The sequence below is a fragment of the Miniopterus schreibersii genome (assembly GCF_964146895.1).
Source record: "Miniopterus schreibersii genome assembly, chromosome: 4".
NCBI lineage: Eukaryota > Metazoa > Chordata > Mammalia > Chiroptera > Miniopteridae > Miniopterus > Miniopterus schreibersii.
This window is the reverse complement of record NC_138105.1, coordinates 46,516,048-46,539,410: the sequence shown is the minus strand read 5'-3', so window position 1 is coordinate 46,539,410 and position 23,363 is coordinate 46,516,048. Positions and strand designations below refer to the sequence as shown.

General features: G+C 34.7%; 1 protein-coding gene across 2 annotated transcripts in view; it reads right to left on the bottom strand.

Annotated features, from left to right (window-relative positions):
• Positions 1–23,363, bottom strand: part of ARFIP1 (ARF interacting protein 1) — a 77,123-nt gene that overhangs the window by 44,344 nt on the left and 9,416 nt on the right. For both annotated transcript variants that reach the window (XM_081134097.1, XM_081134098.1), the window contains exon 2: positions 13,100–13,201. In XM_081134097.1, coding sequence (XP_080990223.1) covers positions 13,100–13,192 — 93 coding nt within the window. In that variant the 5' untranslated portion in view covers positions 13,193–13,201. The remainder of the gene's footprint in view (positions 1–13,099; positions 13,202–23,363) is intronic.

The window sequence follows — 23,363 nt, the reverse complement described above, 5'->3', positions numbered from 1 at the left end:
AACAGTCTCTGCCGATGTTACTCACATGGGGGGTGGAGGGAGCAGACTGATAGTAAACAAATAATTGTATAATAATATATTAGGTAATAAAAGTGCTGAAAATAAGTAGTAAGTACTCAATAAGTTGTTCATTTTGTTTTTTTAAAGGCAGGATAATAGAGATACAGAGTGATAGGCAAAGGGTGCTACTTTAGGTGGGGTACTCTGTGAAGGTCTCTTCGAGGAGGTAAAATGTGAGCAGAATGCTAAACAAACAAGTGATGGAGTGAGCCATGTGGCTATGTGGGGAAAGAACCAAGAAGTAAAATTTAACAGTGATGTTTCATTTCTTAATTGAATGGTATTCACCATTCTGTGAATTCACTTAACCAAAATATAATTCACATGCCATAAAATTTATTTACAGAATTGTATAGCCATCACCACTAATTTTAGAACATTTTTATCACCCCAAAAAGAAACTCTGCACCCATTAGAAGCTACTTTCCATTCTTACCCTTCCCTAGCCCCTGAGAACCACTAATCTACTTCCTGTTCCCATAGGTTTGTTTACTCTGGACAGTCATATAAATGAAATCATATAGTATGTGTCTTGTTGCATACTGCGTTCAAGGTTCATTCATATTGCAGCACACAGGGTGGGGCAAAAGTAGGCTTATAGTTGTGAGTACGCAAAAGACAGAATTTATTCTTCTATTATTAAGTATTGTATTTTTTCCATATGAACAACTGTAAACCTATGTTTGCCCCACCCTGTATATCAGCAGTTCATTTCTTTTTATGGTAGAATAATATTCCATTGTATGGATATAGTACATTTTGTTTATCCATTCAACTGATGGATCATCATTGGACTGTTTCCATTTTTTGACTATTACAAATGATGTTGCTAAGAACATTAGCATATAGTACATGTTTTTGGCTGAGTTATATGGTAATTTTATGTTTAACCTTTTGAGAAATTGTCTGTTTTCCAAAACAGCTGCACCATTTTACATTCCCAAAAGCAATGTATAAGGGTTCTAATTTCCCCACATCTTCACCAACACTTTTTATCTCTTTTTTTTTTTTCAGAGTGAGGAAGGGAGAGGGAGGGAGAGAGAGATAGAAACATCAATGATGACAGAGTCATTGATCGGCTGTCTCCTGCAAGCCCCCTACTGGCGATCGAGCCCACAACCTGGCCATGTGCCCTGATAGGGAACACAACCATGACCTCCTGGTTCATAGGTCAATGCTCAACCACTGAGCAACACTGGCCAGGCTATTATATGTTTTTATTATAGCCATCCTATGAAGTAGTATCTCAATGTAGTGTTGATTTGCATTTCCCTGATGACTAATGATGTTGAACATCTTTTCATGAACTTATTGGCCATTTACATATCTTCTTGGGAGAAATGTTTATTTAAATCTTCAGCCCTAGTTTTAATTGGGTCATTTGTCATTTTACTGTTGAGTTGTGGGCTGCCTTTTCACTTTCTTCTTTCTGTCGTTCTTAGAAGCACAATAGTTTTACAAGTTGATAAAGTCCAATTTATCTATTTTTTTGTTTGCTGTTGCTTATGCTTTTGGTATCGTATTCAAGAAACTGTGCCAAATCCAAGGTTGTTAAAACTCACATTTACGTTTTTCTTCTAAAAGACTTAGCACTTACCATTTAAATCCTTGATCCATTTTGAGTTAATTTTTGAGTATGGTGTGAGATTTGGGTCCATCTTCATTCTTGGCATGTGTATAGCAAGTTGTCCCAGCACCACTGTTGAAGACTATTTCTTTCCACATTGAAAACTGTCTTGGTACCTTGTTGAAGCTCAACTGACCATGAATGTAAGGGTCTATTTCTGTACTCTCAATTCTGTTTTATTGATCTATATGTCTTTTTTATGCCAGTACCATACTGTTTTGATTACTGTAGCTTTGTAGTAAGTGTCAAAATCAGAAGTAGTAAGACCTACAACTCTGGTCTTTTTCAAAATTATTTTGGCTATACTGGATCCACTGCATTTGCATATAATCAGTTTGTCAATTTCTATAGAAAGCCAGCTGGGATTTTAATAGAGATTCTGCTGAATCTGATCAATCTGGGGAGCATAGCCACCTTAACAAATTAAGCCTTTTGATCCATGAATATTGATCCATTTATTTAGATTTTCTTTAACTTCTTTGGACAATGTTCTATAGTTTTCAGTTCTAAAATCTTGCACATATTCCTGAGTATATTCTTATTTTTGATGCTATTATAAATGTAATTGTTTTCCTAATTTTATTTTTGGATTATTTATTCCTAGTGTATAGAAATAAAGTTGAGTTTTACATCCTGAAATTTTACTGAACTTACTAGTTCTGAACACAAACAACATACAAATGGCACATTAGGTCTAAGACAGTTGTGTTTACTGTGTTCTTGGAACCTACCTGAGAGAACAATACTCATTTAAATCATCTGTCCTGTCACAAAAATGTGTAAATTTCCAGAAAAGAGACATAATAGTAGCAGTAGTTGGAAAGAGGGGAATTAGTAATAGGTTAAACAGTAAACATAATGGATATCTCTGATCACCTGAGTTTTCAAGAAGTTACAGAGACACCTTCCATCTTGTCATACACAGCCTCCAGAAGAAACAACTTCCAGTTGTCTGAGGATATGACATCTCGCCCAATGGTCTCCCAGTGGTCCTTTAGTCAACAAACAAAAGTGCTTCCAGAAAAAAACACCCATCCGTGTTCTTTATGTAAAATAGATGCAAAATCTGAAAAGCACTAAGGCCTTCCTATGCCTAAACTGTTACTAATAGGATTCTAACCAAAAATAGTACCAATGGGTCCATTCACATTCTGAACAGAATTATCATTTTGAGAGTGGTCTGGCAACTAAGTGAAGCACAAAATGATATTTGCTATGTGAGAGGAATATATGACTTGTGATATAACAGTATTTTATGAACTTGTTGACTGTTTTTTGATATAATATAGTCTCTAAGTAATAGAATTTAGCCTCATAGCTCACAAAAACTTAAAATGTGCCTTTATATTAACCCTTATTTTATTTATTTATTTTTTAATTTTCACCCAAAGATATTTTTTCTCATTGCTTTTGAGAGAGAGTGGAAGGGAGGGGGGAGGGGGAGGGGGAGGGGGGGAAGGAGGGGGGGAGAGAGAGAGAGAAATATTGATGTGAGAGAGACACTTCGATTGGTTGCCTCCTGCACGCGCCCCAACCTGGCTGGGGATCAAGCCTGCAACTGAGGTACATGCCCTTGGCCAGAATGAAACCCGGGACCCTTCAGTTCGAGGGCCGATGCTCTAACTACTGAGTCAAACTGGCCAGTATGGCTCTTACTTTTTTTAAAAGTATCTCAGTTATAAGCTGTGTCTAGCTTAGTAATATATTAAATATCTGCTACTGCATTCACTCCTATAGTTTCTGGAATACATTTGAGAGATACATTTGAGAGACAATGATCTCATTTACAACCAACAACATAAAATCCCTTATTTGCATTTTTATGTCATTGACACTCAACTAAAAGTTTAAGACTTTGCAAAGCTGTGCTTAACAACTGTACAATAAAATGGAATAAACCTGAAGTTAACTTCCTATTGAAGCTATGAGGACAGTGCTGCAGCATTTAATAGTTTTTAAAAATAAATTTTCAAATAATTAAGCTAAAACAAAATATAATGCTTTTGGCAAATAAGTTTCATGTATATTTTAAGTCCTTTTTTAAAGGATACAAAATAACATTTGTAATAACAGCTGCCATAAAACTGTGAGGGGGTGCTTGTTTCCAACCAAAATAATTTGCCTCCATTGCGCCTATTTTAACTGAGGTAAGACAAGAATGAGGTTAAAAATCTAAGTTTAGAATTTATAATTTAGCATGGTAATCTGCTTTTGAACTAAAGTTAGTGCAAGACCAACACATAAAGAACACAAAATGTTCAGCAAATTTGCTTTAAAATACATTTCCTTAAAACTATGCACAACACTACAAGAGATAAGCAGAACTAGAGATTTGTTAATTAATCCTCCCCTTTTACTTAGGGTGAGGAGAAATCTTGAATAAAGGCACAATTCTCAAAACATATACTGTAACTACCAGCAACCTGTAAGGATTCCCCAAGTATTCTATAAACTCTCTTCTCCCTTAGTTTCCTTCCACTACACTCTCCCAGTTTTCCTCCTATCTACATCTTTAAAATGGCCTGGTGTTCTTTACTGGTTCTAGTTTCTCTACAGGAGCAAAGTCCTAAGTCTTACTACTTCCCTTCCTCCCTTGGTGGCCTAACTGATCTGTCTCCCTTGTTTCTAGTCTTGTCACTCCTGAAATTCATTCTTCAAACTGTAGGCAGAGACAACTGTCTACAATGCAAATCGGACTGAGACAGATCCATTTTTATGACATTTAGTGGCTGTTCTCTATTGCCTTTTAGGTAAAGTCCAAACTCCTGAACATGGTATTAAGGTTTTTCAGGACCTGGTCCCTACTTACCTCTCTAGCCTCACTTCTCACACATCTGCCTCTGTATTCTCCACTTCAGCAAAAGAGAATTTTCAATTTTATGGTCTCACACCATTCTCAGGGCTTTAGAGTTGCCTCTGATGAGCACATTCTTCACCTTTCTTCATCTGGCCAGCTCATCCTTACAGTTCCGCTTGGACAGCAATTCCTTAGGTGACCTTTCTGTACTCCAGCCAGCTCCCAGCCCATACTATACCTCATGTGGTATTAAAATTAACTTACCTACATCCGCTCTCCCTGCTGGCTGGAAATTCGCTAAGACCAGGCTGCATATCCATCTTGTTCCCCTTTAGTATTTCTAGCATCTGGCAGTTATACTACTAATACTTCATTTACTAAGAAATTTTCTCAATTTAAACATCTTATCTCATTCTTCAAAATGGATAAAACCTTCCAAAGCATTTATATAACTGTTAAAGAAACAAATTGAAAACTCTATGTTAAATGTTCTGTGAATTTTGATCATTTAACATTTCCCTCTGTTATGACGGTTAGCTGCCCATAAGGAATATTTGCCGGAAACAAAGCTATTATTCAAACAGGCCTCCACATGCCCAGTTCTACTGTCAACATACCGCAAACCTCCTCACAGTGCCCTCTCTGCCTCCTCTCCACCACTATCTTGAGTCAAAGCTGATTATCCTCCAACACTACTTATCAAGGAGGTAGAAGGCAGGGTCAGCAGAGCTTTCTCAGCCCTCCATGGTACTTCTAAACTACCAGTTCTCAGACTTAGGTCTGGGTAAGAATAACCTGAGAAACCTATTAAAAATGCAGATTCTTCTTAGCTGCCTGTTCCGATTCTCATTAAGTTGGAGTGTGGAGCCCAGGAGTCAGAATTTCAAATAAGCAAGCCCTGTGATTCTGATGCAGGGAATCCTTTGCCTACATTTTGAAGACCTGTTGTAGAGAACTGCTTTCCTATCCTTGTGCAATACAGCCCACGCCCCCACCTCCTTGTGGGCCACCCTACTGCACTGCCCTCCTCACCACCGAACACTGTCCTCTACTGTCTTTCCAGTCAATCCCAAACATTTATCGAGGGCTCAGGCATATCCAAGCCTTCTGCTCTATCCCACCTCTTACCATTATCCTGGGTGTTTTGAACCTTTTGCATGTCATTGGGCACACTTTCAGGGAATGCTTCTATGTTCAGTTTGCAATTCCTCCCAAAATGATACATAAGGTATCTAATAAGCTGAATTTTCATCATTCATCAAGAACATAGCCTATTAATGGCATGGTATATAGTTTGTTGCTTTATTATTTTTAACACAAATTATGAAATATTTAAAATGCAATAAAATGAATTGCATGAGCCTGTCTACCTATGTTGATGTAGAATGGCTGGCTGTAGTAATAACAATCTGTAAAGGTGTATGATACCTCCCCCCCCCCCCCCATATATTTCTAGAAAACCTCAAGTTGGTAGTTTGATTCAGGTTTGGTAATTTGTAGTTGAAAAGGAGCCAACAAAAATTGAGGGCAGATAAAAGATATATTAGACTACTATAGTACAACCCAACCTACACTTCAGTCTCAGATTTCATTAACCTCTCATCTCTAACACCTCTTATCTTTCATGCCCCATTCTACTTAGGCAACTGGAACTCCCATGGCCACTCTTTGGACCTTGTCATCAGTCAGGAAGCAACACTTCTGGAGACTCAAGTCTAATAACTAACTTTATGATCACAATCTCATTCTATATCTGTTATTCCACTTGATCAAGATAGTAAATCCCCTGATTTATCTATTTTCTCCATTTTATCAACACACATGCACACACTCTTAATCTTGTTTCTCTCTATCCCAGTCCCCATTTATTCTTTCAACAAACATTTACCAAGAACTTATAGTATCCCTATCTTGTGGCGTTTTACTGCCTAGCCTTGTCACCTCACCCTACCCTGCATTCCCTCAGTCTACCCTCTAAAGTTTGATAGGATGAAATTATGTACCAGTTCGAATCACGGAAATGCTGAATTCACTCAAAGACTATCACTGAGAAAACCTGTATGTATCTACATTCCAAAAAGTCCTCCTAGAGATCAAAAACTTATTTATGATAGCATTTGTTTTAAATAAAGGCACAATTTATGGATTATAATTCAGATAGATAAGCTTCAGCCTTTCATTAAAAATTATATTTATTCACAATTTTTAACAGATATCCCAACCCAGGGTTAATTTAATAGATGTATCTATAATAAACACATATTTTAAAACTTATTTTGTGGTAAAAGTAGTAAGAATATACTCTACACTTGAAAAGTGAATATTTAAAATGAATCTAGGTTTGCATGGTTTAAACAATGAAAAACATTTGCAAAACACTTGTCATACCTCTAAAAGGGTCCAAGACGCACATTTGGTAAAAACTGGCCTTCAGAAAACACCCCCAACAAATCAATGTTCCCATTGACTGAGCTACTAAATGTTTTGATGTAATGCAGAAATATTACACCATATTACTATATATTATGGAGACAAACTCATCACATTCTATTCAAACTCTAGGGTAGGATGACTGAAGTAGAAAACGTTAAATTTTAAGTGCTTATACTGGAATTCATTCATTTATTGAGCAACTACTGTTAACCATATGTTGTGTGCTATGCTGTCTCTGCTCTAAAGGTGATTCCAGTCTCTTGGGAAAAGTAGATAAATAAATGGACAGATAAAACATTGTGGCAAGGGGATGAAATATGTCCAATTTCTATTCTTAGATTCCTTCCGTATCTTCTCCAGACTGCTAGAACATATTCACTCAGACTGATAAGTACAGGGGAATGAAGAAACTACTTAGTTCAACAAAAGCATTAAGAATAAAACACCAATAACAAAGATGCCACACACCAAAACTTCCACACCACCAACAGCAGCAACAAAGATGATACAAGCTAGGAAATTAAGGACACAAGATGTATCAAGCCTAAGAGTACAATATCTCTTCCCTGTTGTTAAATGTAAGTCTAGAAACCTGTTTCTAGTTCACTCACTCATTCATTCATCAGACATTTAATGAAAGCCTCTGTTATCTACTGTGTCCCAGCACTGTTCCCAGGCCCTGGAGATAAGGTAATGAATGGGAATGCTCTTGCCCTCACAGTACTTATAGTCAAATCACACAAGCTTTTGGTACAGCTAGTTAATATGAATAATTCCATCACAAACTCAAGGGCCCTTTTCCTCAGTTTAAAATAGAATAGTGAGACTTGAGGATCTCTAAGTTACTCCCACTCAACTAAAATCCTGCGATTTAACTCAAAACTTGTAGACCAGGAGTTTTTAAGACCCAGGGAAACTAAGGATCCAAATACAGGGTTTAGGAGGTCCTAAACTCCCTAAAATTGAATACAAAATTTGATATCTTGTGTATATGTAAATTTTTCTAGAGGAAAGAGTCCATAGGTGGAAAAACCTGAATTGTGGATTTTAGTTGTGGGCCAACCACAAGAAAAGTTTCCTGTCAGTTATACTTACTAAGGTCATGTCTCTAAATCTGTCAAATATAACTTAATGCACAAGAAATTTCAACCAAATGAAGCTAATATTTGCTTCTCCTTTTATTTTATTGCACAAACTGCACATTTCTAATCTAATATTTTGACGAGCAGTACAATGATAAACTACAAATAATATGCAGTTTACAAGTCAAAGAGCAATTTGTATTCTTAGACAAGAACTTTACTAATCTTTAAGAAAACTATGAATTACTTTTTATTAAGAAGTAAAAATAGCCCGGCTGGGCGTGGCTCAGCGGTTAAGCGTTGACCTAGGATCCAGGCGATCAGGGTTTGATTCCCGGTCAGGGCACATGCCCGGGTTGCGGGCTGCAGCCGATCAATGACTCTCTCATCATTGATGTTTCTAGCTCTCTCTCTCCCTCCCTCTCTCTGAAATCAATAAAGATATATTTTTTTTAAAAAAAGAAGTAAAAATATTTTCGCTGTAATCAAACTGCAATAATACTAAGATCATTATCCTATGCACCTCATCTTAATAAAGAGAGTAATAAGCCTCAAAACATTAACATATGTTAAACTGCTGCCAGAGGATCCCTACAGCAAGTTCTTCCATTAAAGTCTCTATATGAATGTGAAGAATTTAACCAGAGCCTCTCTGAGGTCCGACTAAGAAGGGGAATCAAATGAAAAATGAAACATCTGCAATGAGACACAAAAACATTTATAATTTCACTGCCTGTGCCACAGTGACACCAACAGGCCAGTCAAGTTATAACAACTAAATAAGCTATCGTCATAATTTTATAAGACTGCATTTTAAAAAGAGCATTATGCAGTATGCATTAAATAAAAGCCATTTTATAATTTCAGACAACAAGCAGGTATAAAAATAAGATGTATATAAATAAAATACTTCAGAAAACTGGTTATGATCCAGTTTTACATGAGATCTTTCCTGGTCTATAAAATATAGTCTAATGCTAAGAAATACATTTTAACACTTTTATGAACTTTTATTTATATTAAAATAGAAATGTGAATTTGAGATTAAATGCAATTTCCCTTTTATTGCTCAGAAAATAGTGAAAAGAAAGTGTGCCAAAATTTAGGTAAATAGTGGGACAAAATTAGGTTTACAGTGTTGAGTACTCAAAACAGTTTATTTCTAGTATTATTACTTATTAATTACTACATTATTTTTCATACAAACAACTATAAACCTATTTTTCCCCCACCCTATATGTTCCTAATAGATCCTGAGTGTAATTTATTCAACACAATCAAAATATGCTTTTGAAATACTGTTTTTCACTCATGGTAAAAGGGATCACACAGGCAATTTTTATTTTAATTAAAGCATACTAAACACATAAGAAACTCTCATCATGCATATATTTTTCATAAGAGCATGTACAAACAGAAACAAATTTTATGATGTTGAAATTCTTTTGGGGAGGCGAAGTGCTGGTTGAAGTAGATTATTGCCTCTAAGGAGCCCTTCCCACTGATAAAGTTACATTCAATTAGGGAAAGCCTCTGGGACAACATCTCCTTTTTTCCTTCTCTACCTTCAATAGAAAGTGAAATAACATTGCAGGGGAATCTCCAAAAAGAGAATTTGACATTAACCATTGAGTAAACCTAAAAAGCATAAAGTGAAACAGCTTTCACTGCATAAGCAAAGAATTCATATAGATATATTATGGTTTAATGCACTTCACTCTATTAAGACTCTATTCGTAAGTTAAAATTTGAAAGGATTAAAAAAAAAACAAAAACTTTTTTCAGTGTTACCCAAAATGTTACCCAAAGGTAAATAAAGGTTCTTAACTAAAAATTCACAAATAAGTTTAAGGTACAAGACAATTGTGAAAAAGAATAAAGGTAGAGGGATTAAGTACCAGGTATCAAAGCTAATGCTAATATTTGTTCCAGACTTAATCACAGTAGTAAGTAAGAAAGAAAGATAATGCAGTTAAGGATGGAGAAAAAGACCAAGAAATAAAATAGTCTAGTAACAGACCCATACATAAATGAGTACCTGATTAACAGTAAAAACCCCCTAGTGGAGAATGGAGTATTTTCAATAAACAGTTACTACCAATTAGATATTTATATGATTAAAAAAAATCTTGAACCCCCCCCTACATCACACCATACACAAATTTTAATTCAAGATGAACCACAGATCTAAGTGCAAGAAGCAAAACGATAAAACTCTGAGAAGAAAGCAGAGTATCTTCATCATACTGGGTAGGCAAAGATTTCCTAAAAGGGTCACAAAAACCACTAAAAGGAAACATTGATAAAACATTGACTTCATTAAAATTAACAACTTTTTGTTCATCAAAAGTACCATTAATAGAATGCAAAAGCAAGTTTCAGACTGGAAGAAAATATTTACAACACACATATCCAAACAAATGACTTACACCTGGAATATATAAAGAACTTGTACAAATGAATTAGAAAAGGCACACACCTAATAGAAAAATGGCCAGAGGACTTGAAAAGGCACTTCATAAAAGATAACATCCAAATGATCAATATGAATATGAAAATATGCTCAACATCATTAATCACCAGGAAGTTACCAGGGAAGTGCACATCAAAACTACAATGAGATACCATTATACTTCCATCAGAATTGCTAAAATTAAAAGGTATGATAATACCAAGAATTGGTAAGGATGTGGAAAAACTAGAACTCTCACTCATTGCTAGTCGGATTGTCAACTGGCTCAACCACTTTGGAAAACTAGTTGACAATATCTACCAAACCCAAATATCACACACTCATGACCTGGCAATTCCACTCTTAGGTATATACCCAACAGAAATGGGTGATCATGTACACCAAAAGACCTGCACAAGAATGGACACAGCAGCTCTATTCATAGTCAGTCAAAGACTCGAACAACTAAGGTATCCATTAACTGAACAATGGATATACAAATTTTGGTATACTAACACAGTGGAAATTTATATTACAATGAAAAGGAATTAAATACTGCCTCAAGCAACAAGATGGATAAACTTCCCAGACATAATAATGAGTGACAGCTAGTAAAAAAAAGGGCACATACTATATGATTCCATTTATATGCAGTCCAGAAACAGTCAAAAGCAATCTATGATGATAAAGTTAGAATAGTATCGATTACCCTAGGAAGGAGTGAGGTGTATTGCCTATAAGAGGGCAAGAGAAGGCCAGCTCGGGTCCTGGAAATGTTCTAAATCTTGATGTGGGTGGTGGTTCCACAGAGCTGTACATTTAACATTTGTGCTTTTAAGTGTGTATAAGCTAAAGCTCAAAAAAACAAAACAAAACAAAACCAAAAAATACACAGCAGCAACAAGAAAAAGAAGAGGTCTAATATGGCAGGTGAATCTCCAAAATAATGCAGTATTTTGTGTGTACTGCATTTTTCTTAAACAAAGGTCTTTAGTTTTCATTAAACTGTATATTAGAATATCAATTCCCCAAGGGCAGGTATTTTTATTCTCTGCTATATCCCCAGAACCTGGTATACAGCATATAATAAGTATTTGCAGCATAAATTTACAAAAGGAAGTGTTACTAAAAATAAGATGAAGCAACCATTAACTAAAATCTTGGCATTTGAATTAATAGGTTATTTGAATTAACAGAAGCTTGTAAAGGAATAGGTAGAGTCTAATGATAGTAACTTGAGTTTCCTTATTATGCAGGTGTGTCTTAGTGTTTTCAAACACCAGAAAGACTAAAACCTGAAACGAAAATTTCCTGTGTGTGTTCAAAATTTAAGGGTCTCTTTCTTATGAGTCACTCTATATTGGGCCTTATGTGCTTATAAACCAAGTTAAAGCACTTGCAATTAAAATAAACCTCAAGCCTGAAAACATTCATTCCCTCCAAAGGACTGCTGAGGCGAAAAAAAATGAAGTCGATTGAAACAATCTATCTAAAAGAGTGGTTCTCAACCAGAGGAGAGTTTCTCCCCACTCCTGGGGACATCTGGCAATGTCTGGAGACATTTTTGCTTGTCACCACTGGAGGGTGCTACTGGTATCTCGTAGAGGCCAGGGCTGCTGCTAACCATCCTACATGCAGAGGTCAACCCTCTACAACAAGGAATTTATCTGGTCCAAAATGTCAATAGTGCTGAGACTGAGAAATCCTGATCTAAAATATCATCTTCTGTTAAACTATTTTATTCTTAAACATATGTAAAGAGAGCCCTACTTAGACTGTAAAAATGATTTATCTTTCAACCATTTTCAAGAATACAAAAACTATATTTTAAAAGTTATTTAAAGTTGTACACATGTACTAAATATCATAAGAAGGGATGTTTAATGAAAGTATCTCCAGAAATAGTAATCATCACTATCATTTCTAGGACTGTATTCAGCATATTACCTACTTTATCCCATTTAATATTAATATCCCCAGGAAAGTAAGATTCTCACTTATAGAAATTAGAAAACAAAAACTAGAAGAGATTAAATGCTTGCCCAAGGTTACAACACAAGAAACTGCATAGTTGAAATTTGAGCCCAGATCACCTCCAAACCCATAGTGTTTCCATTAAAATGCATTAAATTTCTATTTCAAATGAGAGGCAGATCAAAAATAAAAGCACCCCAGTTTCATAGTTTCATTTTCCACTGAGTCAAGTATGTTTTATAAAGTTCACTTTAGAAAGCAAACAGCAAAGTCAGAAGTAGTCTACTTCAGAATTATGTACTAAGGACACATAAAAAAGAATTAGACAGTGGCGGTGTTTGAAAGGATAATCTATAGTTAATAGTTTTTTCTTACAACAAAAAAAATTAAGTAGTTTTATAAAGTTATATGCCAGAAGTGTCAGACACACTCTTGTTCTGGTCATGCAACAGAATTACTGATAATAACATCAAAGCCTAAATGCTTACTGGCCTGGGGCTTAATCTTGACAAATTACCATTAAACCTACCTAGTCATCCCTACATGATAACAGTAGATAACTGGCATTTTTGTTAATCTAAGAAATATTCCTATATTAAACTCTATTACTTTTGTCTCATCATTTAAAGGCTTATCATGATCCTTTGTATTAAGAGAAAGAAAAGTGTTCTTACCCTATTAAAGCCATGTTCATGAGAGTCATCAACTTCTCCGTTACTAGTCACTGCAATTTCTGCTGCTGAATTTTTGGGAGATTCTTGAGCCATGGTAGACTCCTAAAAAAAGGAGAAAAAATTGTCATAAATAACACCAAATCATAAAAGGCAAAATTCAAATGACTATATTCACGTTTCAGGCACTTAAAAGCCATCATTATAGCATTTTTAAGAATAATTTCAACTTACCTAATACTTATATAGTAAACATAGTATTAATACAATAAAAATGCACTCGCTTTTAAAACTGCACTCAACTTTAATTTCTTAATTAAAAAAATAAGTTACTTGTTGCAAGTACCAGGGGGCAATATCCTTGCCTTGTAAATAGTGTTATGATAGACTACCACTTATAACTGGAAAATATCACAGAAAGCCAAGCTTGATTATTAATTCAACTGAAGTAGCTCTACTTTTCCTGTTGTATATAATGGGTTTCTAAGTCAGCTTTTGTCTAAAGAATTTCCTTGATATAACAAAAAATTTTAAACCTCTATACTAGGAGAATTAAGTTTTACACTCCAACTTTACTGTTCTAAAAGTAAAATAATGTTTAAAAATACATTCCTTAATTTTATAACCATAGAAAATATAAATTTCTTTCAGGGACTAAATATGATTAATCACTAATAGAACATCAATTATGGTTGGTAAAAAATTTTCTTGCTCTAATCATGTGATTTAAAAGAAACATGTGTAGCTACAAGTTAAAATGAGAATTTCACATCTGTAAAGAATCTTTAAAATAATCTATTTTTCCTTATTTTAAAAATAAAAAACTTCAGAGTAAATAAGTTAACAATTTATTTCACTTTTCACAGAGAACAGGTGCCTCTCTCTCTCTCTCTCCTCAAACACACTTAACAATAGTGCCCACTAGGAGAAAGGCCTTGACAGAGATGTATGTTAGCAACAGAATCAACACCTAACAATATGTATTCTCTAAAGCTCAGACCTGAATCTAGTTGCTACTCCTGATGCTGCACTGTACAGAATTGCCAAAATTAAATCAAACTACTAAAATATGTGTGTGCATTTTTAATCCATAGGCCTGAGAACCTACTGCCAAGAGCATTAATTTAGGGGATTATTACAGGCTGTCATATTACTAAAAGCAAGTGTTAATGCAAATAGTTTTGCTTTGTGATCTAGTCTCTACTTCTATAAAACATAAAAAGGCTTATTAAAATATATCTCACAGACATAATGTTGAACAAATGAAGCCAGACTCAATGAGTACCTACTATATGATTCAATTAAAAAAGAAACCAATGAGTTATGACTATAGGCAGAATAGTGGTTACCTTGGGGTGGGGAAATACTAAGCCTGGACTTTGAGGGCAGACTTCTAGTTTCCATTTCTGAATGTAAGGAGCTGGAAGTTGCCACTCCATTCTAACAACAAGTAAAAAGCTGAACAGACTGAAAAATCAACAATTCTTCTTGGATTCATAAGCAAGGGAGGACATAGGGACCAAGTGATACCCACAAAACTGGAGAGACAGATGGGCATGGCTTACCAGAGCGAAGACTCACCAGTGGAAAGCCCCTCAGGAACCAGTGCTCGGATAGGGAAACCTAAAGAATTGTGGGAGGTTCAGTGTGGACGACTCTTAGAGTTACAAACTCCAGGGAGAATAAGGAGGGCCCCACAATACTGTGAGTTTTACCTCCAGGAGCTGGATCAGGTCATCACAGTAAATACTGGAGAAAAATCCCCTCGTTGTTCCAGCGGGGCAGGAGAAAAGGAACCATTTTGAAGTACACCAGAGCACTGTGTTCTTAAAAAGGCCTACCCAGAAGAAACCAGGACCTAACCTGCTTGGGTACAATCAGTGCCTAACTGACCCGAGGGAGGGAAATACCAAAATCCAGCCTATTCTGGCTATCCTAACACACCTAAGAGAGAGTGGAGAGAAAAACTGAGGGACAATTGTGAAGTTCCCAGACCAGAGGCACAAGCACACTAAAGACTGAAACTAGAGAATGCTTCCCTCCTCCTGCACCTCATCAACACATTGCTGAAGGCCTATTTAGAGCAGTTCCTTTTACCCAATATATCATGACTGGCTATCAAGAAAGAATTACCAGGTCTTCCAAAGTAAAAAAAAACAAAATAAAACAAACACAATTTAAAGATAGAGAGCAAGCATCATAGCCAGACATGGCAAGGATGTGGGAATTTAAAACAATTCTGATTAATATGCTAAGGGCTGTAAAGGATAAAGTAGACAGCATGCATGAACAGATGGGCAATGTAAACAGAGTTATAGAAATCCTAAGAAAGAACCAAAATGAAATGTTAGAGATCAAAATCACTGTAACAGAAATGAAGACTGCCTTTGATTATTAGTACCTTGGGGTAAGCAAACATTTCTTAGACAGGACACAAAAGCATAAACAATAAAATAGAAACACTGATAACTTGGACTTCATCAAAACTAGAAACTTCTCTTCAAAAGACACTATTAAAAAATGAAAAGGCAAGCCACAAACTGGGAGAAAAGAGATGTAATATATGAATATATCCAACAAATGACTGGTGTTCCAAATAAATAAATAAATAAGTCTTATAATTCAACAATAAGAAAACAACCCAAATAAAATATGGCCAAAAGTTTAATAGGCACTTCACAAAAGAAAATATATGAATGGCAAGTAAATACATGAAAGGATATTCAACATCACTAATCACCATGGAAATACAATTTAAAACCACAATAAGGTACAACTATATACCCACCACAATGGCTAAAGTTTAAAAAGACTGACAATACCAAGCGTTGGTAAAGAGTAACTGGGAACTTGCATACACTGCTGGAGAGAATGTAAAAAAGTACTTCACTTCGGAGAACTGTTTAACAATTTCTTATAAAAGTAAATATGACTCAGCCATTCTACACCTAAGCATTCACCAGAGAAATTAAAACAAATGTCCTGATGAGACTTGTATATGCATATTCATAGCAGCTTTACTCATAAGAGCCCAAAACTAAAAAAATGTCCACCAACAGGTTAATGGATAAACAAAACCGTGCAAGATACATGTAATGGAATATTCCTCAGCCATAAAAATAATGAATTATTGATGTATGCAATAACTGCTGCTTAATCTCAAAACATTGTTGAGCTACAAAAAGTCACAACACAAAATAGTATATGCTATATCATTCTACTTAAACAGAACTCTAGAACATACAAAATTAATCTATCATGACAGATCAGCTATTGCCTGGGTAGGGGCTGGGTAGGGAGGATTCACTGCAAACGATACGGAAGACTTTAGGATGATGAAAACTTCTGTATCTTGATTGTGGTTTTGGTTTCCCAAGTTTATGCATTTGTCAAAACTCACTGGACTGTATTATATGTAAATTTTACCTCAACAAACTGTTGATATTTTTTAAAGGTAAAATTCCATTCTATCATCTTTAATGGCAGAGGATCTATTTTTTCTGCAAGCCCCAAATCCACCCACAGAGACCACACTAGTCTGGTGGGGGTAGGCGTATGGCCCTGATCACATATAAAGAGGGACTAACTTGCAGCTCTGTAACTCAGTAGCAAACAAAGTTTGTCATTTTCCAAAATATGTCTCCTTGACAAAAATAAATTAGACCAATACCCCCTCACTATAAAAAGTACTGCAGATTCCTAAGTGTCACTTACATATATCTTCCCTGTTTGATCCAAGTCTGAAAATCACAAGTACTTGCCTCTAAGAGAGCATCTAAAGAATGGCAGAGAATTTAAAAAAAAAAATCCCTCTGTTCTTCAGATCCAGTGGCCCTCATCCTAGGTCTTTTAAAATACCAAACCTCTTTTTGGTTTGCCAAGTCAGGCTTTAGCCAAGTATGACATCTATCTTATTTTTTTGGCTGCCCAGCCACAGCTCTCCTCTAGTGCTGGGGAAAGCCCCCACAAGATGAGGCTAGGGAAAGGCAGAGCCTGTGTCTTATTATGTAAAAGCTCAAAATACCAGATAATCAATCAACTTTCTCAATACTGCAATAGCTATCACATGGCTCCTAAACTGCTAACAATCTGACCCCTACCTACTTCTCCAGCTGTTTCTCATACCACACTCTCCCCCTAAGTCTCTCCATACTGGCCAATTAGGCAACCAAATATCTATTAACTTCATCTTCACCCTCAGAATGCACAGTGACTCCTCCCTGTCAATTCAACTCCTAGTCTAGATCCTTTTCTGTAGTTGCCCAAGACCTAGGCTAAAAGAAAAAGCTCAAGTAATTTTTTCTGGCACTACTTATGTTTTTCAAATCCTGAAAATATACCTTGACATAATATTTAAAAAGGCTTTACATTTGACAGTCAGCATTTATAGGTGAAAGCCCCATGGAAAATAAAAGATGTAACATTAACCAAAGACTAAAAATTTATCTTAATAATGCAAGAGAAGGCATATGGAAATATTAATGGTAAAACCCAATTTTAAAATGCTTACAAACAAGGTAGAAACTTTTTAGAAAGAACGTAAAAGAATGTGTCTTAGTCTTAATTAGATTTCTGGAATTGTACACGGCATTATGTCTTCTAAAACACAAATTTAACATTGTTCTTTAATCTAATCTACCACTGAGCAAGCAAAAATAAAGTGGTATAATAATAAGCTTAAAGGTTTTCCAATTGTTTCTTAAATCTACCATGTTAAAGTGATTTGAAAATTCATTAAAAAATACAGTGAAATGTTTCCAGTGCTCAGTTCACTGGCTACATATATTTAACTGGTATTTTGTTCTGCTATCAAATAGAAGTAACATTTTCTTCTAATTTAAAGAACTAAATTCTTAATTTCAATCAATTCCAGACAAAAGAGCAGTATAGAAAGTAATCAGTGTGAAAGAAGCAGCCAAAAATATTCAACTCTGTTATAGTTATGGCTTCAGACAATGAAGGTCGCAGTGCTTAGTGGACTAATTATGCATGTTAACAGAGGCCATATTTTGTTCCAATACCAAAAAGCATAAATGCTTTCTGTGTCAGATGAAATTATTTAGATTTTTCTTTGCCTACAAAAAAAGAAAGCAATTCTATTGAACTCATAATTCAAATAGTCTTTGAAACTGCCTTTGTATTAGTAAAATATGACCTTCTTTTAAAAACGGTTATTTATTATAAAGGGTTAATTCCACATGGTTCAAAAGTATTAGGTGAACAAGCCTACTACACAGAATCTGAAAACTAACCAAGGTATCAGGAGATCTGAACTTAAGGACCAGTTCTGCCCCTTTTTATAACTTTATAGAAGTTACTTTACTTCCCTAAGTTGCAATTTCCTCATTTATAAAATAAGATTATTAACCTCACCTATATATCATACAGCTACTGTAAGAATCAAATGTGAAACTGGAAAACTGAAAATGCTATATGAAGAAGTTATAATTACAGTACATTAATTTCAGCTCAGGACCAAGATGACAAATATTGTAGTAGTTCTACCAACACTAGTATTCACCAGTACAGCTCCTCTTCCTAACTTTGTCACTACAGGTAGGTACCCTAACTATACTTTTCTAAAACAGAAAAATATCAAGACAGAGTGGAAATATGGTTACAAATTTTATTGTTTGTAGCCTGTTCATTTTTTTCTTTGTTCTAACTATCTTGGCAATTTACGGTTTTAAAAGGAAGATGACCTTCAAACCTACTGTATTATTATAAATGAATGGATGAGGGAAATGTAAAATCCAAATAATTATTAAATCTGGATGGTAAGTACCTGGAAATTAATTTACTCTTTAACTTTTATCTCATGCTGCAAATTTTTCTTAACTGGTATTTTAATTAGTGTCAACACCTAATTTCTTATATTTTCAACCACGTGCTACCTGAATACGACATTTCAAATCTCCCAACTTTCTCATCTTCTGCCTGTCATTTTCACTTCCATGTTAAGCCAGTCTCAGCTGCTACCTACCCCTTGACCCGCATTTCCTCCCACTCTCTCCTCGCTGACATTTAGTTCCAGTCACAGACCCCTCACCACTGTTCCTCAAACACACTCATCTTATTTTTGCCCTTACTGTTTCCTCTTTCTTGAAGGTTCTTACTCCCAGATTTTCATATGACTCTCCCTCATGTCATTCAGGTTTCTGCTCAAACATCATCTAAGAAGGGAAGCCCGACCAATTGATGTAAATCAGCACCCTTCAATATTCTTTAGCCCTTATCTTGTTTTAGAGTAGTAAGGACTACTTTACATTATATCATAAAATAATTTATGCATATGTTTAACATGTCTATGTCCCTCCCCAATGTTTACAAAACAAAAGCCAACTCCTCCTGACACTCAAAATCCCTTCATGACCTGAACTATCTTTCTACAAATTATACTTCTTCAGGTATCTTACTAACCAAACTTAACTACTCACATTTTCTTATACATGTGTCTCAATTTCGTTTTTCTATGTCTTTATACAGTGACCATCATCACTCACATGCTCAAATTCTACCTACACTGTAAGACTCAGTTTAAATGCCACCTTAACTGATGTTCCTAGCTGATACTCCTCTGAACTGCTACAATTCTTCATCTGTACCACTCTAAAGGCATTATTATTCTACATTTTATTTATTTAAAAACTTCCTATATTAATCAACATGCACCCTGAGTGCAGGATCTGTACTTAATTCACTTTTTAGATCTCTGAGTTACTTACATAAAAGAAGGATGCAAATATTTGTATGTTTTCTTGGATATTAGAAATTGGTATATGTATTAGTGTTACTATATTGAAGGGCAGAAAGAAAAGAAGAATTCAGTCAATAATTTCAGGATATGCTAATAAGTACCTGACACAATTAATTTGCTTGTTTTCTTTTTTGCTAAAAATACAGCTTATTTGCTTGTTTTCCAAACTTCCTTACTTCTACCTTCAAATAAACTTTTCTAATTAGTTTCTTACATTTACTAATCTTTCCTAATTTCTCTGGGTTCAAGTCACAGCTCTTTTCCTCATTAGCTATGTTAACCCTTCCAGGTCTCTTTTGTCTAATCTATAAAATGAGGTAGAAAACCTCAACTGCAAACAGGGTTACTATAGCATTAAAAATAAGATATTTGTAAAACCCAGCCTGGAACCTAATAGGCTCTCAGTGAATGGTGCCTATTAGGATATTATTTCTTCTACAGATATAGAACCAGCAGTTTAAACACATTTCAAGATATAAAGTTTGAATATTAAAAATACAAAGAACAAAATCTACCTGTATCTGCTCTAATCAAAATTGGACTGGAGTGCAAAGTAAGCCAAGATCATGTTTTTTCTGTTTTCAATTCAAAAAGAAAAAAACCTGATTTCATAAAAAAACAAAAACACAACATGTAGAAGAAGAAAGCATTTTTATGGTCACTGATGAGATAGACATTTTAATGGAAACAGCATTTGACTGCGAGAGTTAGGAAACCACCCTGGGTTCTGCAATTAACGAGCTAAGTGACCATAAGCAAGGCAATCCACTTTACAGAACCTAGATGAACTTTAAGTCTCTTCTTGTTTAGGGTTGATGATGTTTTTGGCTCAGTTCAAAATGCTGGAGTTCTTGTTGTTGTTTTGTTTTGCTTTTAAGAAAATGAAAACTATCACCCAAGTCATCTTATTCTATTCCTAAAAATACAATATCCAGATCACTTACACTAGTAGAGTGAAAATTAATTCATTCATCAAATTGACCACCAGTGATGTGAAAAGCTTGCTAGGATTAGTCTGAATTGCTAAAAATTCTGATGTATAGAACATTTAAAATTAAGAGAATAGACAAAATATATACAGAGCTATAATACATTAAAATAATAATTCTTATAAGCAAATATGACCCCCAAAAATGTTTTTATTATGGATTTTGAAAAAAGCAGATTTAAGTTAGAATAATAATAAATGGAAAATTTTAAAGTCACAAAATATTCCTAACTCCTACTTAACAGTAAACTCATATCATGCTTTTAAATTTGGGCATAAATTCATACTACACTCGTACACCTGGTCTTTTTTTAAAAAAAGTATTCCCTATGGATGCTGCACATTTGAGTATGGCTAAACACACAGGGAATGCCTAACGTGAATTTTATCATTAATTTACAGACAAATTTCAACAATCACTTAGCAGTAGTTTCCTTCAGATCATCATCATCCAAGCTTAACTCTCTATTCATCAGGAAACTTCTAGTTTAGCATCTATCCAAGTGACATTCACAAAGACAAAACTCACAGTGGTAAACCATAAATACAGGTGGGGCAAAAGTAGGTTTATAGTTGTTCCTATGGAAAATAATAGAATAATTAATAAATAATAATATAAGAATAAACTGTGTTTTGAGTCCTCACAACTGTAAACCTACTTTTGCCCCACCCTGCAGAACAGCCACTAATCTTTCCTATAGCTCACATGCATTAAACTTCCATTGATCATCACTCAACAATACTGACTCAGAGATCTGACCAGCAAAAAATCAAATCCATGAGTAAAGATAAATACAGTATACATAATTCCCTAGTTTCTCAGAACTAAATACTGCTTGGATAAAAGGTAAAAGCCAAGCTATTTTAAATCACAAAGAATGCTGAATCCTTCAAAGTTAATACATAATTTGCCAACCAGAACTCATCTTTGACTTTTGGACTAAAAATAAATTATCTAGCTCTAAATCCTATATTAAAGCTTGTCACACTGACACACAGTGTCTTGGCTTGATTGAAGAAATACTGTGCACAGCATTGTGCCACATGTACAGATGGCAAATTGGTTCAGAAACACTGCAACTAGAGTCAGAAGACCCCATGCTGTGTTCCAGCCTTGCCAATTCCTAAAAGTCAGTCACTGCCTCTCTGAAACTTATTCAACAAATAAATGGGGAAAATAATAATTGCTCTACTTACCTAAATGAATTATACCAAATTGTCCTAAGGATCAAGATGGACAATATGAAAGTGCGACTCTGTACATCTTTAAGCACTTTAAATATGAGAGGTATTACTAGTATTAGGTAATCAAAAAATATCTAGTGACTTGATTTCAATATAAAATTAACTTCTTAATATATTTTTCTTTATTCTAATGAACCAGAACAATGGTCCTTAGGTGGTATATATTAAAATCATCTGTAGAACTTCCAAAAGAAAAAATACACATGGCCCCATGTTTATCACTGTAGATTGTTTAGTGAGTCTGAAATCCAGAACTCAGTATTGAAAAAACAAACAAACAAAATTTGAATTCTGATGCATACCTAACTAAAGATAGCACATGAGATTAGATGAACTCAAATGTGAACCTATAATTATTATTATTTCAACAGAAACCTCATTTCATATTTAAACCAGAAACTATAGTTTGACACCAACTTTTATGTTCATTTTTATGTGAAAAGCAAATGGTAACTTACTTACTATTATGAAGAAATCTCCCCCCCCCCCCCACTCCTTTCCTGTGTCTATGTGTGTAAAAGAGTTTATTTAGAATGGCACATGTTTAGACCAACTAAGCCAGTTTGGACAGTCTAAAACTTTGATTGAGGTGGGCTGACTTTAAGTAACAGTGTAAATGCCACCCAATCACCTCAGATTTAGGCTTGACTTCTTCTGTGGCTGGTTTAGATGCACCAAGAGTAGTAGTATCACTGCTGCAGTCAGACATACCTAACAGTTAAATGTGTTAAACACATTAAATGATTTAGTTAAAAGCTGTATCACCTCACCAATATCTTTACAAATATTTCACAACATAACTGATTTACTTCAGTCATAATTTGCTTTGCAAAACTATCTACAAACATATGAGCATCTATGGATTATAACAAGAGAACACAACCAAAAATTCAGAAAAAATATGCAGAATGTAAGAATATGTACCTCAATGATTAAAAAATAATTTGATAAAATCATTTTAGATATAAAACAGAATTTAAAATATCTATTAATATATACTGTATTCATAATTGTACATAAATACTGTTAATATAATTAGTAAAAGTTTTCACAGGGATATAGATTAATAATTTTGCAATTACGTTATGTGGATAATAAAATTAAACAAATAAGTAAATAGCATATAGATACAGAGAACTAGATTTCTCACTGTTGGAGAAAAAAATATATAAATAAAAAAAAGAGAAATGCTAAAATAAAACCTGTGGTGTTGCACTGGAATCAATTATCTGTTAAACTCATGGTTTTTAATGTGTGTGTATGTGTATAATACACAC